The 17945-nt window shown below is 38.7% G+C and overlaps 1 protein-coding gene across 2 annotated transcripts in view; it reads right to left on the reverse strand.

Moving 5' to 3' along the window:
* Positions 1–17945, reverse strand: part of ODF2L (outer dense fiber of sperm tails 2 like) — a 40627-nt gene that overhangs the window by 8269 nt on the left and 14413 nt on the right. For both annotated transcript variants that reach the window (XM_083357694.1, XM_083357695.1), the window contains 10 exons: positions 15842–15958; positions 12354–12539; positions 9697–9806; positions 7809–7944; positions 7277–7387; positions 5935–6039; positions 5657–5815; positions 2207–2292; positions 1950–2112; positions 2–127 (listed from right to left, as the gene is read on the reverse strand). In XM_083357694.1, the coding sequence (XP_083213820.1) occupies positions 2–127; positions 1950–2112; positions 2207–2292; positions 5657–5815; positions 5935–6039; positions 7277–7387; positions 7809–7944; positions 9697–9806; positions 12354–12539; positions 15842–15958 (1299 nt within the window). The remainder of the gene's footprint in view (position 1; positions 128–1949; positions 2113–2206; positions 2293–5656; positions 5816–5934; positions 6040–7276; positions 7388–7808; positions 7945–9696; positions 9807–12353; positions 12540–15841; positions 15959–17945) is intronic.

Raw genomic sequence — 17945 nt, forward strand, 5'->3', positions numbered from 1 at the left:
CGCTGTCCAGTCTTTTGGATAGCTCTTTCTTTTCTTTTCTTTTCTCTCTTAATTCATTTTCTAGATCCAATATTTTCAACTGAAAAGATCGCTCCTTAGAATTAACTTTTTCTATTTCCTCTGTAAACTGTAAGAATTAAATATCTTAAGGTTCACTTGAATTGCATAGCTTCTCAACTTCAACAGTAAACTGTTGTTTCCATGAATAGTCATCAACATGTCTGTTACAGAAACCCATATTTTTAATACAAAAGGTGTATAGAAAAAACAGGTTGAAATTATACATTATGATTTTTTATGTTAACCTTCAAGTATATTCAAGTAACACCAGCTGCCTGCAATTAGTGCAGGTTCGCATCCCACCAGGCTCAAGGTTGACTCAGCCTTCCATCCTTCCGAGGTAGGTAAAATGAGGACCCAGATTGTTGGGGGCAATAAGCTGACTTTGTAATAATGCCGCTTGGGGTGTGTGTGGAAGCCCTAACAAGCAGGCATATACATAGAATGAAGGCTACTGCTAAGCTTGTAAGCCGCCCTGAGTCTTCGGAGAAGGGCAGGATATAATTGGGATTAAAATAAATAAATAAAAATATTATGAATATTTTTGAAAAAACTACCATTATTTTAAAATGATCACTCAACCAGAAATGATAGTATTTTTCTAATTTTGACTGCTGAGTTCTTGGCTCAGTCTAAAATATTAAGTTTCAATTTTGTTAACGTTATTATCTATCTTTGAAACCAAGTATTGGCTGAACCCCTTTCTTCCACTTAGAGAAACTAATTGAAGTTTTTTTTCCTAGTGAGGAAGGTTGTGATCCAGAAGTTTTTGAACCAAAGATTTTGGTTCAATCCTTGCTTTTAAGTATATTATCTGAGAAACAAAAGGTCCTGTTGTGGATATTCCAGCAAAATCCCTTTTATACAATTTGACTTTTTTACCCAATTAATTTCATCTTATGTCTCTCTGACTGCATTTTTGTATATTCTATTTGTTTATCAGGGTGATTTTTTTTCAAAAAGAGGGTTTAAAATTGATATATGTTGTTGTTGTTAGCTGCGAAGTCGTGTCCAACCCATCGCAACCCCATGGACGTTTCTCCAGGCCTTCCTGTCCTCTACCATCTTCTGGAGTCCATTTAGGCTCACGCCTACTGCTTCAGTGACTCCATCCAGCCACCTCATTCTCTGTTGTTCCCTTCTTCTCTTGCCCTCAATCTTTCCAAGCATTAGGCTCTTCTCCAGTGAGTCCTTCCTTCTCATTAGGTGGCCGAAGTATTTGACTTTCAACTTCAGGACCTGGCCTTCTAAAGAGCAGTCAGAGTTGATCTCCTCTAGGACTGACCGGTTTGATCGCCTTGCAGTCCAAGGGACTCGCAGGAGTCTTCTCCAGCACCAGAGTTCAAAGGCTTCAATTCTTTGGCGCTCAGCCTTTCTTATGGTCCACCTTTCAGTGCCATACATTGCAACTGGGAAGACCATAGCCTTGACTATATGCACTTTTGTTGACAGGGTGATGTCTCTGCGTTTTAGTGTGCTGTCTAGATTTGCCATGGCTTTCCTCCCCAGGAGCAAGCGTCTTTTAATTTCTTGGCTACAATCCCCATCTGCAGTGATCTTGGAGCCCAGGAAAATAAAATCTGTCACTACCTCCATTTGCCAGAAACTGAGAGGGCCGGATGCCATGATCTTGGTTTTCTTAATGTTAAGTTTCAACCCAACTTTTGCACTCTTCTTCTTCACCCACAAGAGGCTCTTTAGTTCTTCTTCACTTTCTGCCATTAAGAGTGGTATCATCTGCATGTGTGTGTGTGTGTGTGTGTGTACATATAATTCACCTCAAAAGGGTTTGAATTGGAAAGAATTATATATGTGATCTTTGCAGTTATGCATAGAGACATATTATTCTTAATTTCATTAAAACATTCAGCCATCAATATTAATTTTACCTGTTTCCTTCCATCTTCCAAAGCAGCTTCCAACTGTCTCGCTAAAGCATCATATTCAACAAGTTTCTGTTTGAAGTGCAGTTCAGTTTTCTGAAGGCTATCTTCTTGATTCACCAACTGTTTTTCCAGTTCTTTGTTTTGCAGTTCAATTTCTTCTAGCTTTCTTTTAAGTCAAATATGTAGACAGGAGTAAGAATACTACACAGAGAAATAAGTAGGAATAAGTAGCTTTGAAGAAAAGCAAGTATCACGCTTACCTTTTAACTCCCTCATATTTTAGCTGAATGTTGTAATTTTCCTCTTCCAAAGAAAGCTGTTTCAAAAAGTCATCACTATGATTTATCTGTTTAAAAAAAGGGGATGCAAATAGTTAGCATATCCAACAGCTATATAGAAATGAAGTGCTGTGAAACTAGCTCTGTTCTATCCTTCACTGCAATATTGGCAGATAAATCCACTGTTAAATACTAAGTGCTCCAATTGTATTTTGCAAGAATAATATACAGCAATCCAAAATTGTGGAAGATCTGGCTCAGAGAGAATTCAAGAAGCACTTCGCCTTCTCCCAAGGGAGGTTCCGCAGAGGATGAGAAGCAATTTTTCCATGCTTCATCTGAAAAGCATCCTTCCACATGCAAGAGGAGGCAGCAAAGAGTTGTTCCCCATGTTTTCCAGTAGAATTGCTTTCCCATCTGCCCTTCAGACAAGAAGGAATGGACATCAGGATCAATTCATTAGATCCTACTCTGGTTCTTGTCACCTTCTGAATTAAGCTGAACAATGGCAGGAAATGGACCTGTTTTCTATTATTTCAGCAAGTGTCCACCTCAGCCCATCGTTCTTGGGCTTGGGACTGTTAAGCAGACATCTTTACATTGTCCTTGTTTTAAAACACATATTATTGTGCTTTTATGATGCCATTTTATTTCACTGCTCTGCTGTGCGATACTCACTCTTCCAATGCTTTATTTACTATGCTGAATAGTTTTGCGACTGAGAGCATTTGCTGGAAAGGGACTTATAAATAAACCAAATAAACAAAAAAAACCCAAGCCTCTTTAATTTTAAAAGTTTTGTGTATTGCTATGCAGCGTGCAACTATTTACTTGGCAATATGATGTTTGTTTGAGTAGTGACTTCTTACTGAAACAGTTTCAATAAGAGAGAGAAAGATAATTTCAGGAAAACTGAGATTCTGTAATCACTGTACGTTGGGACTTTTTTCAGACTAATAGCTGTTGAAAAATTAATGGCTGCTTGAATTAGGTATCTGGACGGAGGCATCGCTTGCACTGAAGACTCTCAGCATAACTCACTTTGCAGGGTTGTTAGGGAGAAATAGGAGGGGGAAGAAGTATTAGATATGTCTGCCACCTTGAGTTAGTTGTAAAAAATTATAAAGGTGGGATAATAAAAATAATAATAAACCACTGCATTATTCTCCCACTTTATTACAGTTGCAAGAAAAAGTACGTGAACCCTTTGGGATTACATGGAGTTTTGCACGAATTGGCCATAAAATGCGCTGTAAACGTCATGTAAGTCACAACAATAGAAAAACACAGTCTGCTTAAAATAATACTACACAAACATTAGCTGTTGTCATGTTTTAATTGAACATAACATGTAAACGTTCACAGTGCAGGGTGGAAAAAGTATGTGAACCCCTAGCCTAATGACTTCTCCAAGAGCTAATTGGAGCCAGGAGTGAGCCAACCTTGACTCCAATCAGTGTGATATTGGATGTGTTGCTAACAGCTGTCCTGCCCTTTAAAAACACACACCTGTTTTGGGTTTACCGGTCTCAAGAAGCACTGTCTGATGCAAACCATGCCTCACAGAAAAGAGCTCTCAGAAGACCTACGATCAAGAATTGTTGACTTGCATGAAGCTGGAAAGGGTTACAAAAGTATCTCCAAAAGCCTTGATGTTCTTGTGTCCACGGTAAGACAGACTGTCTACAAATGGAGAAAGTTTAGCACTGTTGCTACTCTCCCTAGGCGTGGTCGTCCTGTAAAAATGACTGCAAAAGCATAGCGCATAATGCTTAATGAGGTAGAGAAGAATCCTAGAGTGTCAGCTAAAGACCTACAGAAATCTCTGGCACATGCTAACATTTTTGTTGACACATCTACAATAAGGAAAACATTAAACAAGAATGGAGTACATGGGAGGACACCACGGAGGAAGCCATTGCTGTCCAAAAAAAAAATATCGCAGCACGTTTGAAGTTTGCAAAAGAGCACCTGGATGTTCCACAGCACTACTGGCAAAATATACTGTGGACAGATGAAACCAAAATTGAGTTGTCTGGGAAAAACACACAACACTATGTGTGGAGAAAAAAGGCACAGCACACCAACATCAAAACCTCATCCCCACTGTAAAACATGGCGGAGGGAGCATCATGGTTTGGGGCTGCTTTGCTGCCTCAGGGCCTAGATGGATTGTTGTCATTGATGGGAAAATGAATTCTAGAGTTTATCAGGACATTTTGCAGGAAAACGTACGACCATCTGTCTGCCAACTGAAGCTCCGCATAGGATGGGTGATGCAACAGGACAATGACCCAAAGCATACAAGTAATTCAACAAAACAATGGCTTCAACAGAACAGAATACGCCTTCTGGAGTGGCCCAGTCAGAGTCCTGACCTCAACCCGATTGAAATGCTGTGGCATGACCTTAAGAGAGCGATTCACACCAGACATCCCAAGAATATTGCTACACTGAAACAGTTTTGTGCAGAGGAGTGGTCCAAAATTACTCCAGATCGTTGTGCAGGTCTGATCTGAAACTACAGGAAACGTTTGGTTGAGGTTATTGCTGCCAAAGGAGGGTCAACCAGTTATTAAGTCCAAAGGTTCACATACTTTTTCCACCCTACACTGTGAATGTTTCCATCTTATGTTCAATTAAAACATGACAACAGCTAATGTTTGTGTAGTATTATTTTAAGCAGACTGTGTTTTTCTATTGTTGTGACTTACATGATGTTTAGAGCGCATTTTATGGCCAATTCATGCAAAACTCCACGTAATCCCAAAGGGTTCACATACTTTTTCTTGCAACTGTATATTGAGCTTTATTATTTCCCATCCCTCGTGCCTATACAGAGTTCTCAAAATAGATAGCAATTGTTTTGTGCACCTCCATGCCTCCCTCGCTTCCCTGTGACCCCTTCCTGACCCATGCCACATCCCCATAAACCCTCCAAGACACAGCCCTTCCCAATCCATGTTCCCAGCCCTCCCCAATTGCACATTAAAGCCTCATCATTTAGGAAGAGAAATTCCAATTCCAACTGCCATTATAAATGGAGGACTACCTGTACAGTATATACTACTTTTGAAATGCCTAGCGGGATGCAAGGTTTTTGTTTTAATTGTTACTACTGAAAAGACACTCATTGGGGTCCCGAATACCTTTCCTACCTGGGAGAAACTAACTCCTGAATAATTCCTGTATGCCCAAGTGCCCACTTTGAAATGAATCTGATAATAGTTTAAAAACAACAGAAAAGAACAATCTGTAGCATTAATTCCTTGAAAAACTGGAGTTAGCTTAAAGGGGGAAAAAACCCCTCATTTTTTTTAAAGTTGATGATAGCTAACATTCATGATGATAGCCAAGTTGCCAATTTTTTTAAAATATTTTTTTCTGGCGCTGGTTTAAATATCAAGCAGGAAAGTTTTATTCTCGAAGCACCTGAGCCTGCAGCTCCCTAATGGCTTTGGACTTTTCTACGCAGCTCTTTTGGCAGGAGAGGAGAATTTCCTGATCCTTCTGCAGTTTCTCTTCAGCTGCTTTCTGTAAGCCACGGGCATATTCTACCTCCTTCTGGCGAGCCTCCATTTGGCTCTTCATCTGTGTCATGGTATCGGGGGTGGAGGAAAAAAACACACAAGAGTTCAGTCACTTTGTTCACCTTCCTGCAGTCCAACCACAAACCACAGAACGGAACACAAAGAATATATATACCGTACCACATCTCGTTCTAAATCTTTGCCTTCAGTGGTAGTTCTGCTATCATGCATGACCATTTCGTGTCTTCTTCTCAGTTGCTCAGCTTCCATTTCTAGTTTTGCCACCTAGGACAATATTTTATTTATTGTATGTTATAGATACGATAGATAGATAGATAGATAGATAGATAGATAGATAGATAGATAGATAGATAGATAGATATAGATATAGACAGACAAACAGACAGACACAGACACACACAGCAATATTATTTGGACTGGATTTAGGACAGTGTCTGCCAGTCAACTAGCATACTCGACACCCAGAGCGGATCATTCTTTAGCAGGGTTCCCCAGCCCCCGGTCTGTGGACCAGTATGGGGCCAGCAACCAGTCCTCACAAACAAGCAAAGCCCCATCTGCAAGATGCAGGCAGCACACAAAACCACGCACCCTCCCGTCTGTGGAAAAACCTTTCTCCACAGAACCGGTCCCTGGTGCCCGAAAAGTTGGGGACCTCTGGTGTAGTGGATAAAGAATCAGACTAGAATACATGAGCCTCACCTTAGCCACCAAACCAGCTGAGTGATATTGGCTTGTCACTTTTCTCAACTACAGGAAGAAGGAATTGACAAGCTACTTCCAAAAAGTGATGTCTGTTGACTGCCAGGGGAGGAACAGTGAACTAAACTTCTCCAAAGTACTGTAGATGACAATGCAGCAAAGAACAATAAGCACGGTTCAACTGAACCTTTCTGGACACTGAGATTGTCCACTTGACAGGAGATGGCTGTTCTTAAGCACCAAGAGACGAGGGCAGCCATCAAAAGCTCTTTAAGGACACCAGGTTCGTCTAATCTCACTTTTAAAACCCTTTGGATTTACAATTATTTTAAACTTAAAAGAGCTCTTCCACACAACAAATTTTAAAAAACTACCTGGTGAGTAAATCTTCATCCCGGAACAGAAGAAAAGTTAACTAACAGCTTAAAGAGTTTAAAAATAAATGGCAAAAATCTATGTAAGAATTTAACTGAAATAAAGTGTGTTTTCTATGTTATGCATATCTCCAATGGATGTAAGGGTCCAAGCCAGAAGCCTCTAAAGTGGTCAGTACTGATTCCCAAAGGTTACTGTTATTATTATTTTTCGTAGCGCTATTTGTGAAAGTCATATTTATTAAATAAAATGCATGTTTCGAGTTTGTTGAAAAAATCTGAAACTTTATGAAGAAGTTTATGTGCTGAAGAATCCTGCTTTAAAACTGAAGCAGGATTGCTAGAATAATAAGGAAAGCATACCTTCAATTCATATTGTGTATAAGGAGAAAGTATTGTCCAAATTAGGCTCATGGCAAACTTACCTCAGTTTTATACTCTTCAACCAGTTCTTTTTGCTGATGCACTCGTTCATGTAAATTTTCAAGTTCAGCTTCTGCAGAATTAAAATTTTCTTCCAGATCAGCTAGGGATGCCTACAATTAAGAGTATAATTTGTATAGGCACTGGTCCAGAAAAATGTAATGGCTGACAAAAACATTTGTAATGTTTAAATGTAGGATACATAACATTCAATATTATAAGCTTGAACCTTAGATTTATTTCTGAAAGTCCCCTATTAGACTGAGAATCCTTCTTAATATACATTTTGAGAACTAGAATGAACTTTGAAAGCTCTCCATCCAAAAGGAATATTATTCTGAATAAAGGCTTCACCTTCACAGAAGGATTAAGCAGAAAAAATCCTGCCTATTTCCATTACTGTAATTGCAGCAGATCAAAACAGCCCTCTAAAGTTAAAGACAAATTATTTAGGGGGGAAAAAACTCCTGGAATTTCATCGAGGAAGTTGTTCTGAGTAAAGCTGAACTATAAATAAAACTTTAGATAACTTGCCTTTAGTTTTGAATTTTCTGTAGAAATCTTTTTATTTTCAGAAGCAGCAAAATTAATCTTTTGGATAATCTTGTTTGTTGACTTTCTTCCATCATCTTCTATTCTGTTTAGATCCATTACAAGGTCTGTGGTCTGCCTTTTAAGGATTGAAATACAACTTCTTTAGCAATTAATATGTGCAAAATACTATTTAATTATAAATGCACTGCAATAATTATAGCTTCTTTGGTTTAAGTATAATCTCTATTACCAACTTTTTAGATGTTTAAATATATATCTTTATATACAGAAAACTGTGTTTCAGTAAGTAAAATCTACTTATTCTAATTATGACATTGAAAAGAAAGATATAATTAAATTAATTAATTGGTTCAGAATTTAAGGTCTATTCAAGAGTAGCAATTTCATCTTATTTCCATCTGTTTTGTGGTATGTTGTGCTGCATTTCATGGAGTTCCTTCTCCAATGTGCACACAAAAGCAAGTCAAGTTAATAAAAACTGTAGTGCTGCCCAGTTTGTATGGCCCCCAAACACTGCAGTATAAAACTGCACTACAAAAAGAGGTGTATGATTTTATCTATGCTATTCCTGGTAACTAATCAGGTTAATTATGATATATTTGACTGTTTATCACACTCAGTAAGTTCCATACATGCCACTGTCCACTTACTGCAACAGTTGGAAATGTTTATAGCCGCCAGAAACTCAAGTGCTCTTTGTTATAGACATTATAGCAGAGACATGTTTGGACTGTGGTGGAAAAAAAGGTGTCTGGCAGTACCTTTTCTACTAAGAAGTTTAATAAGGTTTGAGCTGCAGCTGACTTCCTCAGCGTTTGCAGTTTGATGGAAAAATAATTAATCCCTTGCAGATGAATTAACTCATTGCACTTAGTAGCTTTCCTCTCTGCAATTGCAAGGAAGTGGAAATGCTTTTCTCTACTACCAGCATGCAAATGCATGGAAATTATTTTCCGTGAAGCATTCTAACGATGGAAGGATTTGACAAACACCCTATTGCATTGGCTGTAGAAGAAATGCAGCAAAGAATCAGCTGAAAATAAGAAAACTATTCTGTCTCTCTTCACCAGCTTCTTTCAATATTGGCCACGGTCAAAGAGAAACCTCTTCTTTCAGCCACTGTGGAAACCAAGCAATCTGACAAAAGTCTGAGACGTTCAACCTATCCTTCCTCTAAAGCAGAGGTCTCCAACCGTTTGGGCACTAGGGACCGGTTACATGGAGAAAGGGGTTTTTTGCGGACCGGAGGAGGCGTGGTTTTGTGTGCTGCCTGCATCCCGCAGATGGGGCTTTGCTTGTTTGTACGGCCCGGTTGCTGGCATGCCGCAGCCCAGTACTGGTCCATGGACCAGGGGTTAGGGACCCCTGCTCTAAAGGTCTGTTCATTTGCCTACCGTCACCAATGGTGACCAAATTAATATTTGTATCCCAAATGTATTTCTTGCAAACAAACCACAGTAGGAACAAATCTACACAACAGAAACAGGATAGGAAGTAACTAAATGATAATGCTTTTGTATCTTCTCAGTTTCTTGTTGCCCCACTAAAAAGACTAATACAGACATTCTCCAAACTGGTTGACTGCTTAGGAAAAATGACCGCAACTCAATGACCCAGAGTAAGTCTGTTTTATTGCTAAAGACCATAAAAACCACAAGAAAACGACTGAAATCCAAAAACCTCTCCATTGTAAAGTTGGGGCTTGTTATTTATTTAGTTTTTATTTTATTGATTCCTATCAAATGTCCAAGTAAAATATCCTAAGCAGAATGGAAATTATAAACATGACACAAATGACATGAAAAATGAAAACAGGCTGTTATGTCTTTTAAAAATGAGAATTATTTAGCCACAGGCATTTACTTACTTTTTTAGACTTTCAACCTGGACCTCTAACTTGGTTTTTTCCTCTATTATAATCTTGTGATGACTTTTCCAGATATTAGAAGCTGAAAATGCCTCAGACAATTGGATTTCCTGGAGATAGTACAAAATTTAAACTTTGTATTACAAGGACCCCATTTTCAAAGTCTATAAGCTCGGGAGAATTTTTTTCTTCTTCAAAACAGTTTTTGAACATGTTGCAGTAGAACAAGAGTAACTTTTGAAACCTCATCATAAATACATCACTTAAAAAGTTAAAAAAAACCCAACCCTGTAAAACATTGTAACTGTAAAATAACCTAACAGTAGAATTTTCCAAAGTACTAGGAATGTTTTTCCTCAGAGAACAATATTGTTTCGTTCAGAAACATATTATGGAAAGACAAAAAAAATGACCACAACCTTTAACTGTTACTCCAGATAATTTCTCCTTCATTATCTACCAAACGTTTACGGGCAAGAGTAAGACAAGGTTGCTCAGAATACTTCTATTTCAACTGCCCTAAATGCCTGACTGGCAAATGCCAATGAGATTGCTATCAACAAGAAATCCAGTGAGATCATTATTGGAATTATAAGCTTTTTTTAAAACCGATTGGAACCTGGAAAGCATTTTGCATTAGAACTGTGCTTCACCAGTTGCCATAGGTAACTGGAAGTTCCAGGTAGAGCAGGGGTGTCAAACTCAATTTCATTGAGGGCCGCATCAGCATTGCCGTTGCCCTCAGGGGGCCGGGTGGGTGTGGCCTGGGTGGGCATGGCCTACTGGGTGGGCATGGCTAGAGTGCGTATGGCCTACTGGGTGGGCATGGCCAGCTCTACATCGTTGGCATCACGGGTGCCTATGGGGGCCTGGGCAGGAGTGGGACAGATCTGAGGGTCTCTGGCAGGAGGAGGATCTCTGGGCCAGGGCCAAGGCAGTGGGGGCCGTTCCCTCACTGTTTCCAGGATGGCTTCGTGGGCCACATGAAACCACTTCACGGGCCGGATCCGGCCCCCGGGCCTTGTGTTTGACATGTCTGATGTAGAGGAATGAATTGGCTCTACTCTTCCTCCTTTTCTAGAATCAAACTGAGCAGATTACTGAAAAAAAATCGTTCTTTCTGGGTGAAGGGTAGAAAACCAGGGATTGCTAGTAGAACAAAGCTCCTAGGTTCCTTATCTTCCATGCTAGAAACTTTTGTATGCTTATTTACAACTTGCAGTAGAATACTGCTAGCAACAAACACACATGAACAAACCTATTCCAAATGATAGTTAAGGAAAGCCTGTGGTTAAAACACACACATAGTACAGCTACAATATTTACCTAGCACTGATGATGTTACCTAATCTGGATAATACAAGAAAACAGCCAAGCTCAAAGAGCACCAAGGGCCTCTTATTTCAACCCTGAAGCTACAAATATTCTCCTTTATCAGTACCACAATATTCAATTAGATGGCTTTATAAACGGTGTACAATGTTTGGCTATGTTAGCTAAACTGAAAACAAGCAACTTTTTCAAGCCATAGATGGAAGAAACAAACACAAGCACTTTGAAACTTGTGCTAGCATAACATCTCTTTGCTACTTGTTAAAGTAAACAAGTCTTCTTTCAGTGCCATTACACAAGCCTGAAAAAAGTTGCATTAATATATGTGTTGCGTTAAATATGTTTTAATTACGCAGTTCATTAAAGCAGCAGACTTCTTTCTGCCTCCCACAGAAGCCCGACAAAAATTAATTTTTTTTCTGAAAATCTTCCAATTTTTTTCCAAAATGTGCACGTCTTATTAGCTCAGGGAAACCAAAAACAACATAGGGGAGAAGGCAGTCCTGTGGACCAAACAGCACCATGGCATATATATAGTATCCACAGTCCAACTGTTTATTCAAAATTAGACTGAATTTATTATTTTTTCTAGCCATTTAGCTGAACATTACCTGAATGCATTTATGAATTTCTTTGAATAAAACCTGCTAATTTTTTCCAAACAATTCCCAATTATGTTTGTGCACCATATAAGTAAAGGTAAAGGTTCTCCCACACATGTGTGCTAGTCATTTCCAACTCTAGGGGCCGGTGCTCATCTCCGTTTCAAAGCCGAAAAGCCAGCGTTTGTCCGAGGATGTCTCCGTGGTCATGTGGCCGGCATGACTAGATGCCAAAGGCGCACGGAACGCTGTTACCTTCCCACCATAGTGGTCCCTATTTTTCTACTTGCATTTTTACGTGCTTTCGAACTGCTAGGTTGGCAGAAGCTGGGACGAGTAACAGGCACTCACTGTTACGCGGCACTTGGGATTCGACCCGCCAAACTGCCGACCTTCTGATCGACAAGCTCAGTGTCCTAAGCCACTGAGCCACCGCGTCCCTTTTCTGCACCATATAAGTAAGGCACCCCAATACCCCTATTACGTATTTCATCATAAAATGTAAATATGCATGTTTGTATATGAAATTGAATTTTCTATCTATGAAATCATTACCAATTATTAGTTTCCTTTCAGGAAGGCATCAGCAATATTTTTTAACCAGTGGGCATATCTGGAATTCTGAAGGAGTATTGAGGGCACTCTCATAAAGTAGTTAATATGGAGCTATCGGCAGCCCTATCACCCTTCTATCCGCTTACCTCAACTTCTATTATTACTAACCTTCTCCTTAATTTCGGAAATCAAGTTTTTGACAGCCACTTTCATGTTTTCAGCTCTTTGTTTCTGAACAACAGCTGCTCTTTTCAGGGCGTTTCTCCTTTCCACTTTTCTTTTCTTTTCAGCCAAAATTTGCTGCTTATATTCACCAGCTTGTCTCTTCCATTCAGCAATGCTCTTCTCCACTGTCTGCAACATAATTTTTTAAATACATTCTGAGTACAGCAGAAAGTAATGTGAATTTTGGCTAGATGAAGGAATTGATTGAATTTTCTAAATATGCTCCCTTTATTATCTTTATAAATAACTCAAGACGATGAGCATATTTAACACTCCTTCCTTCTATTCCCCCCCCCCCCGCAAGAACCCTGTGAGATGAGTTCGGCTGAGAGAGTGACTAAATGTGAGTAAGTTCCATTACTGGATCAAGGCTATTGAAAATGTACAATATGTGATAAAAGTATTTTGAATATCTAGCTGACATAATAAGTGCCGAAAATCTGAACACTAATGGAGGCTACCTGACTCATGCATACATTGTCAACTCTATATTCAAGGATAAACAGCAAGCCTGAGAAAGGGAGGAAATATTCTGCTTCTGCTCTCTGGAAGAATATTATTTGTCTTGTACACAATCAAAAGTCATGCAATTTATTAACAGTGTAAAACCCATCCACGTCTACTCAGAAATAAAGTCTTTTTTTTTTGCATTCAAAGGGGATTACTTCCAAGTACTGCTATATAGAACTATTATCCTAATCTTTAATTTATCGATAACCCTATAAACAAGGAAAATAGGGTTTTTTGTATCCAGTAATAGAGAGGGAGTCGTGCTGATCAGCTCAAATGAGTTTGGTTTACGTTCTTTGTGGAACATAAAGACAGCACAAAAAAGTACTGAAAACTGTTTGAAGCACTGCGTGAGCTGCATTGGCTACCAGTTGCCCTCCGGGTGAGATTTAAGGTGCTGGTACTTACCTTTAAAGCCCTACATGGCTTAGGTCCGGGATACTTGCAGGACCATCTGCTGCCGGGAACAAACTCCCATCGTCCAGTACGCTCACACAGAGAAGGCCTCCTCAGGGTACCGTCAGCTAGACAATGTCGGCTGGCGACCCCCAGGGGGAGGGCCTTCTCTGTGGGAGCGCCAACCCTATGGAATCAGCTCCCCCCTGAGCTTCGGATGGCCCAAAACCTCCAATCCTTTCTCCGCGGCCTCAAAACACTCCTGTTCCACCAGGCTGACCTGGACTGACAGGCATTTTAATTAATTTATATTTAGTATTTTTAATTTATTTTTTAAATTCTCTAATTTTAATTTATTGCACAGATGTTCTCAATTTTATTTTTATCTTGATTTCTGTACTTATTATATGTTTTGTTGTTAGCCGCCCTGAGTCCTTCGGGAGATAGGGCGGGATATAAATCCCATCAATAAATAAATAAATAAATAAATAAATATGTGATCCAAATTGTGAAATGAAACTGGGCAAGGGAAGAAGGAGAAAGTTTGAAAAATGTGAGTAGGTCCAGTGTAATATGCCACACTGGTATAGTTGTGGTGGCAACGGAACGAAAGCAGGGGATAGAAGAAAGAGAAGGCATTAGTAAGATCACAGCAGAGGAGAGGAGGCTGCAAATTTCATTTCTGCTGAACCCTGGCCTAACTGGAACACCACAGCTTCGTTCAGATTTTAAAAACCCTACCTAGTCTAGAAGGCTTTTTACACCTTTATCAAGTATAGAATCCACCAGGTGACCAGTAGTCATGGTATAATTCAATTAAAGTCGTGTTTCTATGTGATGGGGGTCTCCCGATACTCCCATGTAACACCTCTACTCCGCGAGCTGCTTCCGGTTGCCCTCCGGGTGAGATTCAAGGTGCTGGTGATGACCTATAAAGCCCTACATGGCTTGGGTCCGGGATATTTGAGGGAACACCTGCTGCCGGCATCAAGCTCCCTTCGTCCAGTGTGCTCCCACAGGGAGGGTCTTCTCAGGGTGCCACCGGTAAGAGATTGCCAGCGGATGACACCCAGGGATAGGGCCTTCTCAGTGGGTGCGCCTGCCCTTTGGAACCAGCTGCCAGTGGAGCTGAGGACTGCCCCCGACCTCCGTTCATTCCGCCGGGACCTGAAGACCTGGCTCTTCGAGCTCTCTGGCCCAGGCTGAGAATTTTAATTTTAGTTTTAATCTTAATTTTAACTGGGTTTTTACTTATGCAGGGATGAATATAATTTTTTTAATCTGTTTTTAACTTTTGTATCTCTGTTTTTTAATCACCCTGTAAATCGCCCTGAGTCCTTCGGGAAAGGGCGGTATATAAATGTAATAAAATAAAATAAAAATAAATAAAAATAAATGTGCAGAGGACAACAACATTGTCTTTTAAAAGACAACATACAAGTATAATCATTTTATGCAACAGCATCAAGCAACAAATCAAGCGGAGGAGTGCAAAAATGTTACTTTCAGTGGATCAGACAGTCTAAAGAGGTTGCTTGGAGAAATATTTTAAGCTACTATTCCAGTATAAACTTTCCAATCCTACATTTTCATTTCTGTAGCCACCCAGGCAGGTTAGAGCAGATCTGTTTAAGTTGAAGCCTGCCAAGTCAAATGCAGTTCACCTGTAACGTATGATAACCTTCCCCCCCAAAAAAAGAAAAAGTCTTGTTTTGCACCTGCCTGGAAATACATGGAAGGAAATTGTGAATGATTCATATGTTAAAATACAAGCAGTTAGTTGGGCATAAATGGTTTTCCATTTGCCCAGTTTACTGACAAATAAAGTCAGTAAGAAACCATCTATATCATTGTTCTTCTTCTTGCTACCACTAGGTGTCCCCACTACAGCTCTGTAATTTCAACAAAAAAACCCAAGCTAGTCATAAAACAACTTTATGGCTAGAATGTTCACATTATTTACAACATCTGTCAATTATGGTTACATTTAAGAATACAATCTTTTACAATGTAAATTAAAAATAAACAATGTGGTTATTTTCTATTTTTCTAAAAAAATGCCTAAATGTAAATACAAAGAAAAAAAAATACAAATTTAAATGTAATTTTTAAATGAAATATGTCAGAGATCACAAAGAAATAAAATTTTCAGAATTTCTTCCATTGAGTCGGCAGATGGATCCTAACTTCTTTTTTTCTTCAGAAAATTCATTTAAATCCCTGGTTTGGAATCTGAACTTGATTACTGGCCTTCAGAAACTATGACATTTATCAATTTTCTGTCTCCAAGACAAACATGCCTTTTCAAATCTTCGATTGAATTAAACAGATCTATTAGCAGATATTGGAAGATTTGTATGTGCCTGTCTAAATAGGCAAGCTTTTTTTAAAAAAGAGCAGCCCATTCATCTTTATTTTGGATAAATGTTTACCTAACTACAGTTTTTAATAACTATAACTACTTTCTCAACTCAAAGATGTTCACCTGTTTATTGAAGAACCAAAAATTATAAAAAAAAGCTAACCTGAAATGTTGCTCTTAGTCGATTATTTTCTTCCTCTTTTTTATCTACCTGAGAATGTAGATGAGTTTGTACTGCTTGTATTACTTCAGAATGCCGGTATGTTTTTTGTACATTAGCCTAAAATATAAAAGAAAAGCCCAAATAAATTTCAAAAAGCTATATAAAAGTAAAAAAAATTTTTTTTAAAAAAGTACTGAATTACTAATAGCCGCATCTGACATGATCATTACGAAATATGCTGAAATTTTAATTCACTGTATATGTGCTCCTAATCCTTGTACTAATCCATTTTAAATGTTTATACTGTATGCAGAACTCTGAACAACAAAGCAAGTGCTTCAACTATTTGAAACTAGAAATGTTTAAATTTACAGACTATGTATTTTTTTAAAAGACAAAAAATTATAAGTTTTTAAAAATGTAGAAATAGATAATGCAGATTACAACCAAATATAGGCAAATATATAACAAATTAAAATATATGATTAATATATTGTAACACATCACTAATATTCTATATTGTGAGACTTCTTATCCATTCAAGCATGTCTCTATTAAACCTTAAAGTATTTGATTAACAGAAAGGGAGTTATTAAAAAGGGAGAGAGATTATAGATGATAATCAATGCCTTAAAAGAATCCTATGAATTATATGTAGATTATTATACAATATAACAAATCAATATATATGTCAAACTCCAAATTTTATGTATAAAATTGTAGTCTATAAACGTTTTCCTAATAGAATTGAAACATACTATACACTATTTAAAACATACCATACACAACATATGTATAGACTTACACCCTTACATATAGGTAACATATAAATATTAATCACTGTCTATCTTGAGTACGTAACGAAAGGAGGAAGCTTTAGAGTTCACAAGGTTAATACTGTATGGAACAAAACTGTGACTGAATCTGGATGTTCTGCTTCAGATGCCACAGAGCTTCCTCCCAGAAGGTAACAAGGAAAACAGGTCATGAAGAGGATGTGTAGTGTCCCAATCTTGCGGACCCTACTCAAGCAATGCTTATGTGCTATGTCCTGGATGGAAGGGAGGGAACTGCCAATGGTATTTTCAGCCATCCTCACCACTCTCTGCACCGCCTTCCTGTCTGAAGCAGTGATGCTTCCAAACCAGACTGTGATGCTGTATGACAGGATGCTCTCGATCGTCCCTCTGTAGTGGTAAGGACAGGGGAAGGAAGATGTGCTTTTCTCATGCGACGTAGAAAATGCAGGCGTTGCTGTGCCCGCTTCACCAGTGTCTCACTGTTCACTGACCAAGCCAGCCTACTTGTTAACTGCACACCCAGGAATTTGATGCTGGTAACCATCTCCACAGGTGAATCATTAATGCACAGAAGAGTGTGGCTGTGCCTGCCTTTTCTGAAATCGACAATGATCTCTTTGGTTTTTCCAGTATTTAAAACTAGACTGTTTTCCTTACACCAGTTCACCAAAACCTCAACCTCCTCGCGGTAAGCACCCTAAACCTAACATAAAGTTATTCCAGACAATTTAGTAAGTTGCTCTTCCATAGAGGGCATGGAAGATCTTTTTCAACAAAAAACATAGAAATCCCTTGTCGCCATCAACACACACAATGCCAAATCAGTATGAATGAATTGGTGGGTTAATGAAATATAATACAATATCTCAGGATGAAACAGGATTATGAGTTTCAAAATGTGTTTCTGTGGTGATTTTCTAGTCTTGTTGAACTTTACTATGTTACCACCATATCTAGAAACAGGGTGAAACCATTTCTAAATTACTATTTTATTTTCTCTGAATGCCCTACTTTTCCCAGCAATAAATGGCTTTATACTTTTTTCAGTCACTTTTGGTTGAAAGGTTTCATCTTCCATTGGTGCATCATTGGTGGAGGTTTTTCTTTCAGAAGGGAAAAAATGCACAGGGAAAAGTATGGAGTTCAGGAAAAGAAAAATAATAATTAAGAAGGAAAGAAACCTTCCTTGTTTCAAGCTTTTTATTTGCAACACAGGAGTCATATCTGTTATCAATTGTAGCGTTTATGATAAAGATGGCTTGAAAATGCATGGTAAACTTTTGCTCGACTGAAGAGGAATTTTT

This window comes from Vipera ursinii, assembly GCF_947247035.1.
Source record: "Vipera ursinii genome assembly, chromosome: 3".
Classification (NCBI taxonomy): domain Eukaryota; kingdom Metazoa; phylum Chordata; class Lepidosauria; order Squamata; family Viperidae; genus Vipera; species Vipera ursinii.